Genomic DNA, 17,037 nt, shown 5'->3' with positions numbered 1-17,037 from the left:
TCAGAAGCAGGCTGGTCCCCACTCCCGAGCCCATACGTTGCCCCAGCATGCCAGCCGTCCCGCACCCCACTCTGGGATGGATGCCCCACCCCCTTCCTGGGGCCCTCCGCCACCCTGAGAAATGCCCCCTAAGCCCCAAGGAAGATAGAGACCGTGGTTTATTGTCTTTAATATCCACTTATGCACATTTTGTCACAATAATAATAAAAATAATATCTGTTTTTAAAAATCCACAGGGAATTATCAGGGAAGGAGCTTGTCTTGCTCTCAGCCCTCGCGTTTGGGAATTCCCGGCCTAGTCCCCGGGCTCCCTCCTGTCCAGCCGTGATTAGTGCCTGAAGTTGGGGGTGGGGATTGGGGACCCATCCTCACCCAGAGTAGAGTAGACACAGTGTCCAGGGGCGGCTGTGGCCAGGGCAGGGAGTCAGGAGATACATGGGGGTATTGAATGACCAGGGGTTCAGGAGCTAGTGAGGTGGGGGGGGGGCTGTCAGAGGAGGAGGGGATCTCTATGTGGGGCGGAAAGGAAATGAGCAAGTCCAAGCAGCCCGCAGAGGGCGGGTAGGTAGGGGGGCGGGGGGGGGAGCAGTGGAGGGGGGAGTACAGTGGAGGGGGGCACTGAGAGCCACAGTGGGGGCCCCACCAGGGCCCCTCAGTGCACCTGGAAGAGTCCAAAGTAGGTGAGGAAGGGGGCGGCCTTGAGATGGGCCCAGGGGAGGGTGCGGATCCTCAAGGAGGACCCGGGCCGCAGAGGCAGCAGCCCAGACACCTGGCAGAGGCGGAGCTGGGGCCCCAGGGAGCTGGCGGCTGTAGCTGAGAACTCCTCCAGGCAGCGCAGGGCCAGCGCGTCATCCACCAGCAAGTCCAGCTTCAGGTAGACCGCCTTCCCCTCGTCGAAGTGCACCTGCCGGCGGGCGCAGGCGGCAGAGTACAGGCCCCCGCTGGCCAAGGCTCGGTTTCCTGCAAGCCCCCCGGGGAGCCCAATGGCCCCAGCCCTGACCCACCACCTCCTCTGGCTGCCCCCCCCCCCGGCCGTCCCCGCGGCTCTGGGGCCTCGGGTGGGGCTTACCTGGCAGTACAGGTAATACAGCCCGGCCCGCACCACGAGGAACTCCCCGCTCTGGCGGTCATAGCGCAGCGGGTTGGAGCTGTTGATTCTGGCCTCCTCCCAGCCCCTCACGGTCCCGTCCACACCTGCAGGGGGTGATCAGAGATCAGGACTTCCTCACGATCCCCAGGCACCCGGTGAGGACCAAAGACTCGGGGGCCCCCCTTTACCCAGGGGATGAAGAGCTGGCGCGAGGCTGGGGAGCCCGTGGTGCCCGAGCAAGTGCGTGAAGACGTGAGACGTTTACCGGTGTCTGCGACCAGGGCAGCGAGAAGCAAGGTGTCACCCGCCCCATCCAGGGACAAGAGCCAGATGGAAGGAGAAGTGCTGGGGGCTTTGATATTTTGTGCCTCTGCTGTCCGCCTCTTTTAAGAACGTCCGCATACCGTCCTCAAATCAGACGGGGCTGGGATTACGAGCATTAAATATAAAAAAATGGCACCCAAATGTCCGCTGAGCCATGCGCAGACAAGGAAACGGTGGGACAGCCCCACACTAGGATATTATGCAGCCGTAAAAAAGAAAACCGCTCCCTGGTGGGCAAACCAAAAGCATTGTGCTAAATGAAAGACGCCAGTCCCCAAAGGACCACACGTTGTAAGATTCCTAGGAAATTTCCAGGTGAATACCTAAAGACAAAGTAGGTCGGTGGTTTCTTAGAGCTGGGGGGCGGTGCTGGGAGAAACAGGGGTGCTGGCTAACAGGCACAGGGTGTCTTGTGCTGATGTCTGCAGCTGTGTGAACTAAAGTCTAGACACCACCGAACGGCACCCTCGAAGCGGGTGAACTGTACATAAGGTGTAGCTTGATAAAACCATAGCGAAAAATGAAACAACCCAGAGCTCAGGTCATGGCCAAGAAGATGAGTAACAAGACAATGGCCAGGAGCTCAGGTGGCTTCCCGGGTCCCCCTTGGTCTATCACAGGACTCCCGCTGTCTTCCTGCCCTCACTTGGCCTGCCCCCCACACCCCTGCAGATATGGAGATCCCAACCCCGCCGACAGCCCTTCATTCCCTGGCCCCCCACTTCGAAGCGGCCAGTCCGAGCCCTCCTCTCCTGTCTTCCCCTGGCCACCCTGTTTCCTTCACACCCATCCCCAACATCGGCAATCATCTGGGTTATTTACGCAGGTGCAAGTGTGGGGTCCGACCACGGTCACATTCATCACTGTGGCGTGGCACGCAGTGCCGGGACTCCTCTGAGTGGGCGCCCCGCAAACATTGGTGGGAGGCCAGAGGGAGTTGACTGACGGGGCCCATGCCTCTGGCTTTTTTCGGGATCCACTGCCGCTCTCCTGGGCAGCTGCCTTCCCCAGCCCTTCCTCATCCCCACCCATCTGAGTCCCCAATTTCGACTTCCTACAAGTTCTGCCACCTGCATGGCAGGAGGGGACCCCGTCTCCCTCCCCCGGCCCAGCCACTGCCATTCCCGCCGGGATTCTTCTCAGCCTCCCTCCTCAGCAGACTCGGCCCTGCACCTTTTTGCTGGCTCCTACACAGGACCGCACAGTGAGGTTTCTAAAACGCAGATGGCAGCCTGCCTCTGCCTGCCTTGACCTCAGAATGACTTCCAGACTCGCTCTGTGGCCTGGCTCCCTGTTCTCCCCCAGCTCCGGGCTTTGGCATCAGTGGGTCCCTCTTCCCAGAAGGCCCTTGAGCCCTTGTCCACCTTACACTCATGCTTCGAGGCCCCCCCCTTCTTGGGGAAGGAGGCCCCGACTCCACCATAAAGTTTTCTTCCTCTAGGCGACCGCGCATTTCTGGCTGCTCTCCTTATTGTCCTTGTCACAGTGTACTGTAATTCCCAAATGTACAGGCTCGTCTCCTCTCCCAGATGGTCACTGTTTGAGACAAGGTCTGGGTGGTGGTGCCTGCGGGCCCCGAGCCCCGTCCTTTAAATAGCAGGTTCCCGGCACGTGTGTGTTCGGGCAGCAGAGGAATGAATGTCCGGGTTACTCAACTCATCTGGAGGGCAGGAGGGCTGGCCTGGGGCGTGCAGAGCAGGGGGAGAGGAGGGAGGACACTCCCCACTGTGGAAGCAGCTGAAGGAAAGGCTGGTGGAGGCTGAAGGGCATGATGTGCCTGGGACCACCGTGTCCCTCCATGTCACAATCACAGACCCCAAACGCACATTCTTTACTGCCCCGCAGCCTTCCTGTACTTGCCCTCTGACCCTGCTCTAGCACTCATGGAGACAGGGACTTTGTACCCCTTCTCCTCGCATCTCTGCCCATCTTCCTCATTCTCTGAAGGATCCAGAAGTCATCAGACAAGGGCCCCCGCACCTCCTCCTGATCAGAGCCCAAAACGGACCTGTGCTCACATTCTCCACTGACCCTCTCGTGATGATGGGTGTTGTGTCTCTCCTTTCGTTCTGGAACTCACCCCTTGCCTCCTTCCTGGACACTGACGTACAGGTCCCACCTACCCACCCCTGCACCAAGCATGGGCAGGTCCACACACAAGCACATTCTAGGGACCTTCAAATCCTGGACCCACCGAGTATGGTCATGGCCTTGGGCAGGTTAAGTAACTTGCGTCTTTAAAACGGAGCTGATCAGAGTATCTTCCTTTTAGGACTGTTGGGAGGTCTAGATGAATGCGACATTCAGTAAATGTTAGCTAAGATCCCTATTTTTCCTCCATCCACATTTCCCTCCAACCACTGGCCCACTGTTCCGCTCATCACAGAGAAACTTCTGGAAAGGGCTGTCCCTGTCTCCAATTCCTCTTTCCCATTCCTCCTCACCCCAACCACACTGGCTTCTATCCTAAATGCACCACTGAAACAGGCTTGGCCAAGGTCACCAGCTGCCTTTTAAGGTTACCAAACCCCCACAGTCAAATCATGTGACCCGTCAGCAGCATTGGGTGCAGACAGCCACACCCTCGCTAGGGAGACCACATCTTCTCGCAGATCACAGGACACTGTCCTCCCCGGCTTAGAATGTTTCTTCTACTCCGCTCCGGGATGCCTTGGAGCCCCAGGGCCTCACTCTTGGGGTCCCTCTTCCCCCCAGTGCCTCATCCAACCCTGGAGGTCTGAACAGCACCCAGATGGCCGTGGATCCCGACCCAGCCTCAGCCAGCTGACTCTGTCCAGCCATCTGTCCACGGAGCTCACTCATTTATTATCACTTCTCCATTTGTTCAGTAGGAGATCTGAAATCCCATTCTTAATCCACATACCTCCCAACCTATTTCTTCCCTCCATAAATGGCATCATTATGCCCAAGGATGCCCAAGTTAAAAATCTAGAAGTCACTTTTAATTCCCTCCCTTCCCCTGCACATCCAACCCATAAGCGAGCCCAACCTTCTAGCCACACGCTGAATCCATCTACTTGGCTCTGTCTCGGCTGCCAGGGCCCTAGACCAAGCCAGCTTCCTGTCTTGCCTCATGGCCTGTCCCACGGAAGGACATTCCAGGTGAGGGCACAGTGTGTGCAGGGAAAAGGGGCTGAGACCAGACCACAGAGAGAATGCAGGCAGGCAGAGAAGCAACGGAATAAGGACAGTGAGTTTGCAGAACCTTAGCTGGACAACATAGTGGGGGACAGAGCAAAGGGACGGGGAAGGGGCTAGAGACTGGGTTTGAGGTTCTGAGGTCACGGTGCTGAGATGGGAGGTGGGGCAGGGATGGAAAAGGAGCACAGTAGAAACATTCTAAGAAAAATGGTCAGAGTGTGAGGACGCACAGAATGCACGGCAGGGCGTGAGTCTGGGAAGAAGAGGTAAGAATCAGATGCGTTTCCTGCACAAGCATGAGGGCTGGTGGCTGGGTGCGGGGAGCCCTGGGTCCTCATGCCTGGATCAAGGCAGAGACCAGGTCTGGGAGCTGAGAGAAGAAAGCCCTGCAGATTTTCTCGAACTGGCTTCTGGGGCTCCCAGGCTGAAGGCAGGGAGGGCACTAGGAAGCGAAAGGTTCTGAGGGGCGGCTCTGCCAGGAGGCCAGTGCTGTGGGGGTCAGGGGTGGGAATGGGGTCTCACCGGCCTGTGCGCCGTCCTGTCCCGGTCGTGGGTGAACTGAAAGGCACGGGAAAGTGCTGTTAGACCTGCCCCGTCCCTCTACTGCCCCAGCTCCCTGGGCATATCTCACCCATCACCCACCTTCATAGTGTGCGGCCACTGCTCTGCGACCCCGCGTTTTCCGGCCTTTAGGTGCTGAGAATTAAGGGAGGAGAGATGCGGAATATAGCATGCCCTGACTCTGGGGGCTCCCGAGACACTCCCCAGTCCTGCCTTGCTCTCAGAGCCCCGGCATCCTTATTCTTGTCCAGGCTCCTGGCCTCAGAGCCTCAGGCCATACCTCCCTCCATAAGGAGACCGACTGCATTGTTTATCACCCAAACTGGGTTGTTTCTGAGAGCAAAACGGTTGCAATTAGTAATATCAGGGAGATAACCATCAGCAGCCGGGACAGCCCCACACAAACCTGGACACAGGCTCACCTGGTCATTCCGTTCACGAGTCTCTTTGCTTCCTGGGACCCCCGCCTCTACCTCCCCCACCTTGTCTCCATCAGGACCCTAGGGGTCCTCCTAATCCTGGGCCAGCCCCTCCTTCACATCCAGCATAGGGTGTCAAGTGAGAATCAGTCCATGGGATGGGAGGGGCTTCAGAGAGAACCATCAGCTGCGGGACTCTGACCTCTGTCCCCACCAACACCCCATCTGTGCCTCAGTTTCCCCATCCCCACCGTAAGTGAGGAGAATGGTGTTGGCTCTGCCCACTCCATGGGGCTGTTAGTGTGAACAAAAGCAGTGAGTGCAGAAGCCACTGGCCACTAGGATTACTCCTGAAGGTGGAAGAAAGGGGCGCTCACCACTTCTGCGAGGCCGAACAAGCCTCTTCAGGAATGGCCCGGGATCCTGGCTTTCCTCTGTCTGGGGATTCAGTTCCTAGGGGCATTAAGGGCAGGACTGAACCCGGGTCTTGCGGGAGGCCACCAAGAGACTAAACTGAGGCCGACAGGAGGTCCCCGTTGGGAGAGGCACCACCAGCCAGCGGCAGGCACGGGAGTCTTGGGGGGGCCGGGTCCTGGGGTCAGGCCCCAGCCTTCACCCCGCGCCCCCAGCGCCCCAGCACACAGACCTGGCATAGACCCTAAGGCGCCCACACCCCGTCAGCGTGCACGGTGGGCGCACACCCCTCAGGCATCGCCAGCATCCCTCCTCCGCGACAGGCTCCCCCAATCCCATACCCCTACCTCGCCCCCAGCCAATAAACACTGCGGACTCAGGTGACACAAACCCCTTTCACGTGGCGGCACCCTCCCCCTCTCCCCGTGTCCCTGATGCCCGCACGGCGGCGCACACCCCCGCACACACGCAGCTGGCACCGCGAGGGCACATCCCGCGCCCCGGGATCGCGCACACTCCCCACGCCCCACCGCGCGCGCCCGGCACCCACGGCCACTCACCGGCGGGTCCGGGTCCTCCTCCGCCACCAGCTCCCCCTGGGAAGGCTCCTGCTGGGAAGGAGGCAGCGTCACCCCGTCCCTCTCCACCTGACATCGCACCCTCCACCCATCTTCCTGGCCCCGTGCCCTCCGCCCACCCGGCCCGGTCCGCCGCGCCGCGCCGCGCCGCGCCGCAGACTCGGCTCCCGGCCGGCCGCGGGAGGGCTGCGCCGCGGGGCCTCACCTGGGCGGGCAGCGGTGCCCGGCTGCCCAGGCTGGCGGCGGCCAGCAGGAGGCCGAGGCAGGCCAGCGCCAGGCCCAGGCCCAGCGCGAGCGGCGCCAGCAGGGCGGTGCCCGGCTCCCCCCGGCGCCCCCTCCGCCTCTGGCTCCGACGGGCGGCCATGGGGGCGGGGGGCTGTGCCTGCCTCGCCGCGCCCCCCCCCACCCCGGGGCCCGGGACCCGCGGGGGCGGGGGCCGGGGAGCCGGCGGGCGGGGCGGGCGGCCGAGGGGGAGGGGCGACGGACGCGCCCGGGCGGGGAGCGCGCGGGAAGCGGGGCGCGGCGGGGGCGCCGAGCCGCCGGCGGCCGAGCGCGCGCACCGCGCCGACCCCGGGAGGAGGCCCGCGGGGCCCGGGTTGGCGGGAGGAGCCCCGGGCGCGCAGGGCCGGCTGGGCGGCGGGAGCGGGGGCGCCGCGCGCGGGGACTCCACCCAGCCCCGGGGGCGGAGGAGGGAGAGGCGGCGGGACCCCCGCGCCTCCAACGGGGCCTGGCCCGCCCCCGGCTCGACCGTGGATCTCGGGCCCCGGCCCGGGATAACCCGGCAGCCGGGTTCGGGCCGAAGGCCGTTTGGGTTTTCTCGGGGCCCCGAGGATGGTACTTCCGCGCACGGAACTGGAAAAGAGCCTGAGGACATCATTCACGCGGGTCATGTGCTCGCTCCTTCGGCGGATCGGTTGGGAGTTGATGAAAACCCCGGCGTCCTGCGCGGGCGAGAGCTCGCCTCTGGGCCGCCTCGGGTGAGCGGGGTCCCCGCCGCCGCTCTGGAAGCCCGTGGGCCGCTTCCGCCACGCAGAGGGCTCCGGCCCGCCCGGCGGGCCCCGGGGGCCGGGTGCGAGGACTTGCAAAAGCCGGACCCCTTTTGCCATGAAAACCCTTGTGTGAGCAGTAAGAGCCTCAGAAACGCATTTCGCCTGGAACGTTCACTTCCGCACATTTGCAGTGAAGAGTATCAGAAAACCACTCTGTTGCGAGAGTAGTAATTAGCTCCGGGGAAGCCGTGGTTGTGGTGAGGAAGTTTCTGGAGAGGCTCCTGCCCTCTCCCCGCAGTCTGGCCTGGTTGGTTTCCCTTGTATTCTGGAATCCGCCGACCACCCCACCCCCACCACGACCCCTGGCTTCAGGGTCTCAACACCTTTATTTTCCTTACTGGGCATACTCAGACCACCCTCTTCCCCACTTAGTCATTTCTGGCAGTTTTCCAGACCATCTTTTCTCATGAGGATCCGAACCGCCCCCTCTGTCCCCTCTGGTGCCCTCTCTTTCTCAGGTGGCACAATTTGTAATGACACATCTGGCTGCATCTCCCCAAGGACACTATAAAGGAAAAATGACGTATTTCCCAGTTTCTGCGTATTGTCTGTGTCTACAATGTCAATTCGTGAGGATTTTCTTCACTGTGTTCCTGGCACTTTGTCAGACCCAAAGGTCTGACAACCCTCGTAGGAAGATGGTGGGCAAACCCATGAAATTTACTGAGACGATGTGAAAGCAGGTCATTCCGAGCTGGGTAAGAGTGGGGATTGATTAGGGCAGGTAAGGGTTACAGTGGAGTCATGGACAATTTACAGAGCAAAGGGAGGGGCTCAAACAGTCTTAAGATGTAAACTGTCACTTGATAGATATTTCTATTGAAAATCTGATTTTTTAAGTAATTTTTAAGCTGATTTTTTTTAAAGATTTTGTTTATTTATTTGGCACAGAGAGAGAGATCACAAGTAGGCAGAGAGGCAGGTGGGTGGGGGGGAAGCAGGCTCCCTGCTGAGCAGAGAGCTGGAAGCAGGGCTCGATTCCAGGACCCTGGGATCATGACGTGAGCAGAAGGCAGAGGCTTTAACCCACTGAGACACCCAAGGGCCCCTAAGCTGATTTTTTAAAAGTAATCCCTCTGCCTAATATGAAGTTCAAAGTCATGACCAAGAGGTCAAGAGTTGCATGCTCTACCCACTGAGTCAGCCAGGCACTCCTGACTGATTGTGGGGTTTGGGTTTTGTTTTTGTTTTTTAAGATTTTGTTTGTTTATTTGACAGAGAGATCACAGGTAGGCAGAGAGGCAGGCAGAGAGAGAGAAAAGAAAGCAGGCTCCATGCTGAGCAGAGAGCCTGATGCGGGGCTCAATCCCAGGACCCTGGGATCATGACCTGAACCGAAGGCAGAGGCTTTAACCCACTGAGACACCCAGGTGCCCGTTTTTGTTTTTTTTAATGAGCTCTATACCCAAGGTGGGGCTTGAACTCAGGACCCTGAGATCAACAGTCCTACAGACAGAGCTAGCTAGGTGCCTGAGAGTCAGCCGATGTTTCCCATCAGAGTTGATGGGTCTTTCAGGAAGTTGCTGGAATAAGCAATAAAGTTAATTGGCAACATTCATCTTCCTGGGCGAGCGTCTCTTCGAGTACTAGTCATGGCAATGAAGACAAGTATAGTCATGTTAACAGAGATGTAAGTGTCCCCAGCCAGTGGCTTCAGTTGTCCCCCTGCAGCTACTTGATCATAATGGATGTTTAATAAACATCTGTTGGGTGATTGAGCTAAAGGCTCCGAGGGGACAGGGACCACATATGTCTTCTCTTCCGTTCATCCTCAGTGCCTAGCGCAATGTCTAGCAAACGGGGAACTACTCTTAAGTATTTCTGGAATGACTGAACAGGATAAATACTTCATTTGGGATTCTAGCGGACGACATTTGTAACAGGGAGAAAAGGGAAAAGCCCGGGATACTTGGGTGGAAAGCCTGGAGGGAATTCTGATCAGTTTCGGGATCTGTGTAATATCACGGCGCTGATTAACTTTCCTTGTACTTTGAGCTTGTGACTTGCCTTTTCATACAAGTGTCTCCGTGTTATTCTGGGCTTCCTCACTATGGTAGGGGTTATCGGAGTGCACACAAATGATGTGAGAAAGGGACGATGCAGGGGCGCCTGTCAGGCCCAGTCGGTGGACCATGAGACTCTTGATCTTGGGGTTGCAGGTTCAAGGCCCCGAGTCGGGTGCAGAGATTACTAAAACTGTATAAAAATAAAAAGACAAGCAAACCCTGTCTTTGGGACAGAACCCTGGTATTCAGTAAATATTTCCTGGATTTCCACTGAGTTTGATGAGTGAGCCGTTACCATAGCCTCCATTCATCTGGATGCTGAGTGTGTGCAACAGTTAGAAAGTAAAACAGGCTTTCTGACTCTGGGTCCTTTGTCTCCAATCCCTCCTCATGGAAAGGTAGAGAATACAAAAAGGAGCAATAGTGCAAAGACGGTGGGGGTTTGCCAGTCAAGCCTTCCTGCTTAGGCTGCCCCAAGAGGAACAATTTCCCCAATCAGCAGGCAAAGGAAAATGGGACAGGTGGGAGTGAAATTCTGGAAACGTGTGAAGGTGTGCAAGACAGGCCAACAGCATCCGAGGACAACCCCACTTCCCCTCCTCACCCGGAAGGCATTTCTCTCCCTCGGACAGAATGGCGGGTGGCTTGTCTCCAAAGACATTGAACCAACTGTCTGAGGAAGTTAAGCCTTGGCAATCCAGAATAAATGTTTTTTTATTCTAGCTTTTGGGGTGACCCACAAGCTGCGAGCTGGTCACTAGCTCTCCCCTCTCCAAAGGAAGCTCTTAATGATGTCTCTCTCTCTCTCTCTCTCTCTTTCTCTTTTTTTTTTTTAGATTTTATTTATTTATTTGACAGAGAGAAAGCACAAGCAGAGGGAGCTGGTGGAGGGGGAGGAGCGGGGGGGGGGTGGGGGGGTCGGGAAGCAGACTCCCTGCTGAGCAGGGAGCCGGATGCAGGGCTCGGTCCCAGGACCCTGAGATCATGACCTGAGCAAAAGCAGAGGCTTAACCCACTGAGCCACCCAGGAGCCCCAGTGGGTGTGTGTCCTATCCTAATCCACGAAGAATTCCTAGGCAGGATTTCCAACCAGAGAGAACCCTAGAGGAAAAATAGTATAACTTACATACCAGCAGAGGAAATGCAGGACAGCTTGGTCGTTCTTTATGAAATGTCACCAACAACCACCACGCCTAGGAGAACCAGGAGCAGAAAGACAGACAGACAACACGGGCACTGGAGGAGCCAGAGATACGTGCATAAGTCATGGATTTCGCTTCCCTGTACTTTGCAGATATTATGTTTTTTACAGACTCAAGGTGTGCGGCAGTCCTGCACGGAGCCAGTCTGCTCGCACCATTTTCCCAAAGGCGTTTGCTCACTTCATGTCTCTAGGTCACATTCTGGTAATTCTCACAATATTTCAAACTTTTTCACTCTATTTGCATTTATTGTGGCCATCTATGATCAGTGATTATGACTTGCTGAAAGCTCAAATGATGGTTAGCTTTTCTCTTTTTTTTAACAGCTTTTTTTTTGAGTACTCACCTTATCCAGTATGGGGCTCAAACTCGTAGCCTGGAGACCAAGAGTCAGCCTAAGCTGTTACTTACTAGCTACTGCACACTTTTTATTTATTTTTTTTAAGATTTTATTTTATTTATTTGACAGACAGAGATCACAGGTAGGCAGAGAAGCAGGCAGAGAGAGAGGGGGAAGCAGACTCCCTGCTGAGCAGAGAGACGGACGCGGGGCTTGATCCCAGGAATCTGAGATCATGACCTGAGCCAAAGGCAGAGGCTTAACCCACTGAGCCACCCAGGCACCCCCAAGCTACTGCACACTTAACAGACTTTGGTGCTGTAAACATAACTTTTATGTGCACCAGGAAACCCAAAGATTCATTTGACTTGCTTCATTGCAATGCCTGCTTTATTGCCCTGGCCTGGAATTAAACCTGCGATGACTAGGAGGTGTAACTACGGAGGTGTAACTACGATGCAGCCTACAAAGGGAACCCGTAATATACTTAAAGAGATTCAAGAAGACAAAACATCGTAACACAAGAAGAGTGTTAGATCAGAAATCTGAAATCACAAAACAAGAAACATTTCTCAGTGGCTAAAAATGTGGTTACGGGGCGCCTGGGTGGCTCAGTGAGTTAAGACGCTGCCTTCAGCTCAGGTCATGATCTCAGGGTCCTGGTATCGAGCCCCACATTGAGCTTTCTGCTCAGCAGGGAGCCTGCTTCCTCCTCTCTCTGCCTGCCTCTCTGCCTGCTTGTGATCTCTCTCTGTCAAATAAATAAATAAAATCTTTTTAAAATAAATAAATAAATAAATAAATAAATAAATAAATAAATAAATAAAAATGTGGTTACAAAAATAAGTTTTTTTGGTACACCGGGGTGGCTCAGCCCTGGAGTATGTGACTCTTGATCTGGGAGTTGTAAGTTTGAGCTCCACCTTGGATGTAGAGAGGACTTAAAAATAAAATCTTAAGGAGCACCTGGGTGGCTCAGCCAGTTAAGCTTGTGCCTTCGGCTCGGGTCCCAGTCTCTGGGTCCTGGGATCTAGCCCCACACTGGGCTCCCAGGGAACCCACTTCTCCTCTCCCTCTGCCTGCTGCTCTGCCTACTTTTCTCACTCTATCAAATAAAGAAATAAAATCTTTAAAAACTAAATAAATACAATCTTAAAAATTAAAAAAATTTTTTTTTTAAATCTTAAAACTTAAATAAATAGATAGATAAAATCTTAAAAATTAAAAAAAAAAAAAAAGAAAAGAAAAATCCCTAGGGGCACCTGGGTGGCTCAGTCAGTTAAGCGTCTGCCTTCGGCTCAGGTCAGGATCCAGGAGTCCTAGGATCAAGTCCCATATTGGGTTTCCCCCGTTTTGTGGGGAGCCTGCTTCTCCCTCTCCCTCTGCCTCTCCCCTCTGTTTGTGCTATTAAATAAATAAATAAAATCTTAAAAAAAAAAAAGATACGAATCCCAGAAAATGAATTTGAAAAAAATGGAGGGAAGAAAAATATCTTAGGGACGCCTGGGTGGCTCAGTTGGTTGGGCAGCTGCCTTCGGCTCAGGTCATGATCCCAGCGTCCTGGGATCGAGTCCCACATCGGGCTCCTTGCTCGTCAGGGAGCCTGCTTCTCCCTCTGCCTCTGCCTGCCATTCTGTCTGCCTGTGCTTGCTCTCTCTCTCTCTCTGATTAAAAAAAAAAAAAAAAAAAAAAAGTTAAAAAAAAAAAAAAAGAAAAATATCTTAGATAAGAGATCATTTCCAGAACTGAAAGGCCTTCTTCATTCTGGAAGGTTCTACTGTGTGGGCTCAAGATAGTGAATGCACAGCAGCACTTTTCTGCCCTCAGGTCCTGTCCTTGTGCTTTAATAAAATCACCCTTTGGGGCACCTGGGTGGCTCTGTGGGTTAAGCCTCTGCCTTCGGCTCAGGTCATGATCCCAGGGTCCTGGGATAGAGCCCTGCATCAGGTTCTCTGCTCAGCGGGGAGCCTGCTTCCCCCACCTTTCTCTGCCTGCCTCTCTGCCTACTTGTGATCTCTCTCTCTGTCAAATGAATAAATAAAAAAAAAATCTTAAAAAAAAAAAGAACCAAAATTACTAGATTTTTCACCAACCACACTGAATTTTTTTTTAATTTTATTTATTCCTTTGACAGAGACAGATCAGAAGTAGGCAGAGAGGAAGGCAGAGAGAGGAGGAAGCAGGCTCCCCGCTGAGCAGAGAGCCCGATGCGGGACTCGATCCCAGGACCCTGAGATCATGATCTGAGCTGAAGGCAGAGGCTTTAACTCACTGAGCCACCCAGGCGCCCCAACTACACTGAATCTTGGAGAGAAATACCTGCCGTTTCCGAATGAGGGCGTCATCCACCTCCATTTTGACCTTGAACTTTCCAGCTGATAGCTGGAAAGTTCTCCTTTCCAGCCCAACTCGTAATCCGGCAAAAGACCTTGCGGCCAAAGCATCCCCAGGACGGAACTGAAATTATCCCTCCAGCAATAAGGGCTGCCTGAAGCCTACCAGACTCCACCTATGAGTGGCCCCTGATAGTAATCGACCTTGACCTTCACTGTGGCCTGCACTGCCTGCCAGCACACTGAGACCCCAGCCCGACCTCTTTCTCACCTAATCCTACAGGTATTTTCAAAACCTTTGGGAGACAGTGTTTTGAGACAGGACCCCCTGTCTTCCTGTCTTCCTGGTGTCCGGCTCATGGAAATCAAGTCTTACTTCCCCACTGCTCGTTTCTCTGCCTTTGGATTTTGTCCGCGGTGAGTGGCCGAATCTGTTCTGTTGGGAACCCCAGAACCCGGTGTTCACACACCCCTGATTCTCTCAGGGTCCTGGAATTAAGTCCCGCATGTGCTCTCTGCTCGGCAGGGAGCCTGCTTCCTCCTCTCTGTCTCTCTGCCTGCCTCTCTGCCTACTTGTGATCTTTGTCTGTCGAATAAATCAATCTTTTACTAAATAAATTAATTAATTAAATAAAAATAAATAATTAAAAAACCCCAAATACATGTTTTTTAAAGATTTTATTTATTTATTTGACAGAGAGACTTGAGAGCAGGAGTGGGGAGGAGAAGGAAAAGCAGATTCCCTACTGAGCAGGGACCCCAATGTGGGGCTCGATGTGGGGCTCCTGGCTTCATGACCTGAGCCAAACGCAGACTCTTCAACAACTGAGCCACCAGGCACCCAAAAAACAAAAATACTTACATAAAGACTCATCATGAGGACCAGTGGAAGAGAATGGAGCTGATTAAAAGCCTCATGCTTTGTGTTGCAAAGTCGATATTAACTACAGATAATATAGATGGAAATCAATGCGCATTTTAGCCAGGATTTTGTAAATAACTTCTGCAAGAAATACGAACAGAACCCCTTACCAGGGCCTGCTTCTGGGCTGCAGGGGTGGAGCAGGGTGGGACAGGATGGGAAGGGGTGAGGCAGCCTTGTTTTCCCTGTAACGGTCTCTGTTCTTCAAGATCTGCTCTCAAGCGAATGCAGCAGTTGAGTTTGTCAAAAGAAAAAAAGAAGCCGGATGCCTTGCAGGGGGGGGGGGGAGGGAAGGGAAGGGGGGGGGCGGGGAGGGGCGGGCAAGACTTCAGCCTCCTCCAGGCCTGGGCTCACACCTGCTAGTGGAAAAAAACAAGGACTGGACCCTTGGAGACCTCGTCCTCAGAGCCCTTAACTTTGGCTTGAAAAACTAATTCAGTCTGCTTAACCTTTCTGTTCTTGGTTTGCAGCCAAAATGAAAATTAACTTGCATTTTTTTGGACACCGATTGGAAGCGACTTGGGAAAAGCGGAAAGCGTAGGAAAAATACTGAGAGGAAATCCGCCAGTATGATTTGTTTTCTTCTGCCTTTTTATGCTTTTCTTCTCGAATTTTCTACCATGATAACGAGAGAAAATAAGGCTTTTTTTTTTTTTTTTTTTGAGGCCCGGTTTGATTCATACCGCTCACGTGCAGAGAAGGATTTCCCACGGTCTGTAAGGGCAGGGGTGCTGGGAAGGCTTCACTGGCGGTCCTATTTTCAGGGCCTGCAAAACTTTGTTGAATGTTTTAAAAAAAAGACATTAGAGGCCCCAAATGGTATTATGTAGAGACCCCAAAGCAGGACTCCATACACCATCTCAGGGCAGTTCAACCTCCCCCAGAAATGTAACCCAGCCCTCAGCCTGGGAGTTTTCGGTCTGCGCCGGAGTGGGCCACCTGGGCTGTCCCCAGCATCCTAGTGAGGATGAGGCCCCGAGCAGCGTAAGACACCTGGCTTCTCCCCTAGAAAGCTGGCCTGCCTGGAACAATCCTTTTCTTTTACTAGTACCTTTCTGGCCCCACTCTCTCCTGTAAGTAAACCCCTTGGAGAGAGTGTCCCTGCTAGATGGGGTGCTCCTGTCCCACTCACGATCCTTGAATAAAGCCAAGGAGAGGGGCGCCCGGCTGGTTCAGTTGGTGGAGCGTGCAACTTTTTTTTTTTTTTTTTAAGATTTTATTTATTGGACAGAGAGAAGAGAAAGGGAACACAAGCGGGGGGAGAGGCAGAGGGAGCAGTAGACTCCCCGCCGAGCAGGGAGCCTGATGCAGGGATTGATCTCAGAATTCCAGGATCATGCCTTGAGCCAAAGGCAGATGCTCCACTGACTGAAACACCCAGGCATGCAACTCTTGATCCCCAGGTGCTGAGTTTGAGCCCCACAATGGGCAAAGAAAAGTCAACGAGATCTTCCAATGTACTTAGTCAAATTTTGTTTTGATGGGAGTTTACACAGACACTCCAGAATTGATCACTGAATTTACCGCAGGACTATCTTCCATGGGAAATGCTTTTTTTAAATATATATTTTTTAAAGATTTTATTTATTTGACAGACAGAGATCACAAGTAGGCAGAGAGGCAGGCAGAGAGAGGGGGGAAGCAGGCTCCCCGCTGAGCAGAGAGCCCGATGTGGGGCTCTATCCCAGAGTCCTGGGATCATGACCTGAGCAGAAGGCAGAGGCTTTAACCCGCTGAGCCACCCAGGCGCCCCATGGGGAATACTTTTAAAAAAAATTTTTTATTTTTAATTTAAAGTCACCTCTTCACCCAAGGCGGGGCTTGAAGCCACAACGCCAAGATCAAGACTCACACACTCCATTCCACCGACAGAGTCGGCCGGGTGCCCCTGGGGCATGGGAATTACGGCACACAGGTCACCTGCTTTATTAAATGTGTCAAGGACAAACTCCCTTCCCGCGTGGGTCCCCTCCTCTGCTGTCAGTGCTTTACTCCCAACACCAGGCATGGGGATTTCCACACGCCAATCCCATGACACCATCTGAGCGCCCCACATCTCAGTCCCCCGCTCCATGGGGAGGTAGCCAGGATCCTACAGGAGGCCAGGCTCGGTCCTGCAAGGCACCCCCCACCCCGTGCCTCTGCCCGACTATAAGCACAGGCTCCCACGACTTCCTCCCCAGGTTTGATTAATCTGCTAGAGCCGCTCACAGAACTCCAGACGACAGTGTCCTTACTAAGACTTTAGGACAGAAGGCGACAACCGCAGGCGGCCAGACTCACCGAGGAACTGACACTCACTGGACACTGAGCTCGTCTGCAGCTCCTCTCCCCTCCCTGGAGGCTGGGAGATGGCGCGGAACGTCCCAACCCTCCAATCACAAGGTGGACAGCCCAAGCCACCCGCCCCGCATCAAGAGCTCCTGGCACAGGACCTAATTAACATAATCTCATTAGCATACAGTTGGGTGTGGTTGACAGGCGCCTTTCACCTGATTCCGGGGATTTCAGCAACCCAGTTGTGCGAGCAAATCCCAGAACAGATGTTCCCATTGTTCTCATCGGCCGGCAGATTCCCAGGGTTTTAGCAACTGGCGGCCAGAAATTGGAACAAAAATGAAACCTATCTTTTTATTA

General features: G+C 54.2%; 2 protein-coding genes across 4 annotated transcripts; both read right to left on the bottom strand.

Annotated features, from left to right (window-relative positions):
- Positions 1–152: 152 nt before the first annotated feature.
- LOC116578387 (tumor necrosis factor ligand superfamily member 12) lies at positions 153–6,987 on the bottom strand. Of its 3 annotated transcripts, XM_032322652.1 has the most exons (8): positions 6,754–6,987; positions 6,531–6,578; positions 5,934–6,009; positions 5,219–5,272; positions 5,099–5,134; positions 1,356–1,361; positions 1,070–1,194; positions 153–904 (listed from the first exon to the last, which is right to left on the bottom strand). In XM_032322652.1, the coding sequence occupies exons 1-8, from the start codon at positions 6,910–6,912 to the stop codon at positions 653–655; spliced, it is 756 nt and encodes a 251-aa protein (XP_032178543.1). In that variant the 5' UTR covers positions 6,913–6,987; the 3' UTR covers positions 153–652. The 3 variants fall into 3 exon arrangements, with proteins under 3 accessions (XP_032178543.1, XP_032178544.1, XP_032178546.1); XM_032322653.1 differs by lacking the exon at positions 1,356–1,361 and having other exon boundaries at positions 6,531–6,581; XM_032322655.1 differs by lacking the exon at positions 1,356–1,361.
- Positions 6,988–7,051: 64 nt separating this feature from the next.
- LOC116577888 (cuticle collagen 2-like) lies at positions 7,052–7,833 on the bottom strand (the record flags this gene model as incomplete). Its single annotated transcript, XM_032321675.1, has 1 exon — positions 7,052–7,833. A coding segment is annotated over exon 1 (603 nt), but the record flags the coding sequence as incomplete, so codon positions are not given.
- Between the last annotated feature and the right edge of the window lie 9,204 nt (positions 7,834–17,037).

Source organism: Mustela erminea, chromosome 18, assembly GCF_009829155.1.
Source record: "Mustela erminea isolate mMusErm1 chromosome 18, mMusErm1.Pri, whole genome shotgun sequence".
Taxonomy (NCBI): Eukaryota; Metazoa; Chordata; class Mammalia; order Carnivora; family Mustelidae; genus Mustela; species Mustela erminea.
Note: the sequence above shows the minus strand (reverse complement) of the source record. Positions and strands in the feature narration are given on the sequence as shown.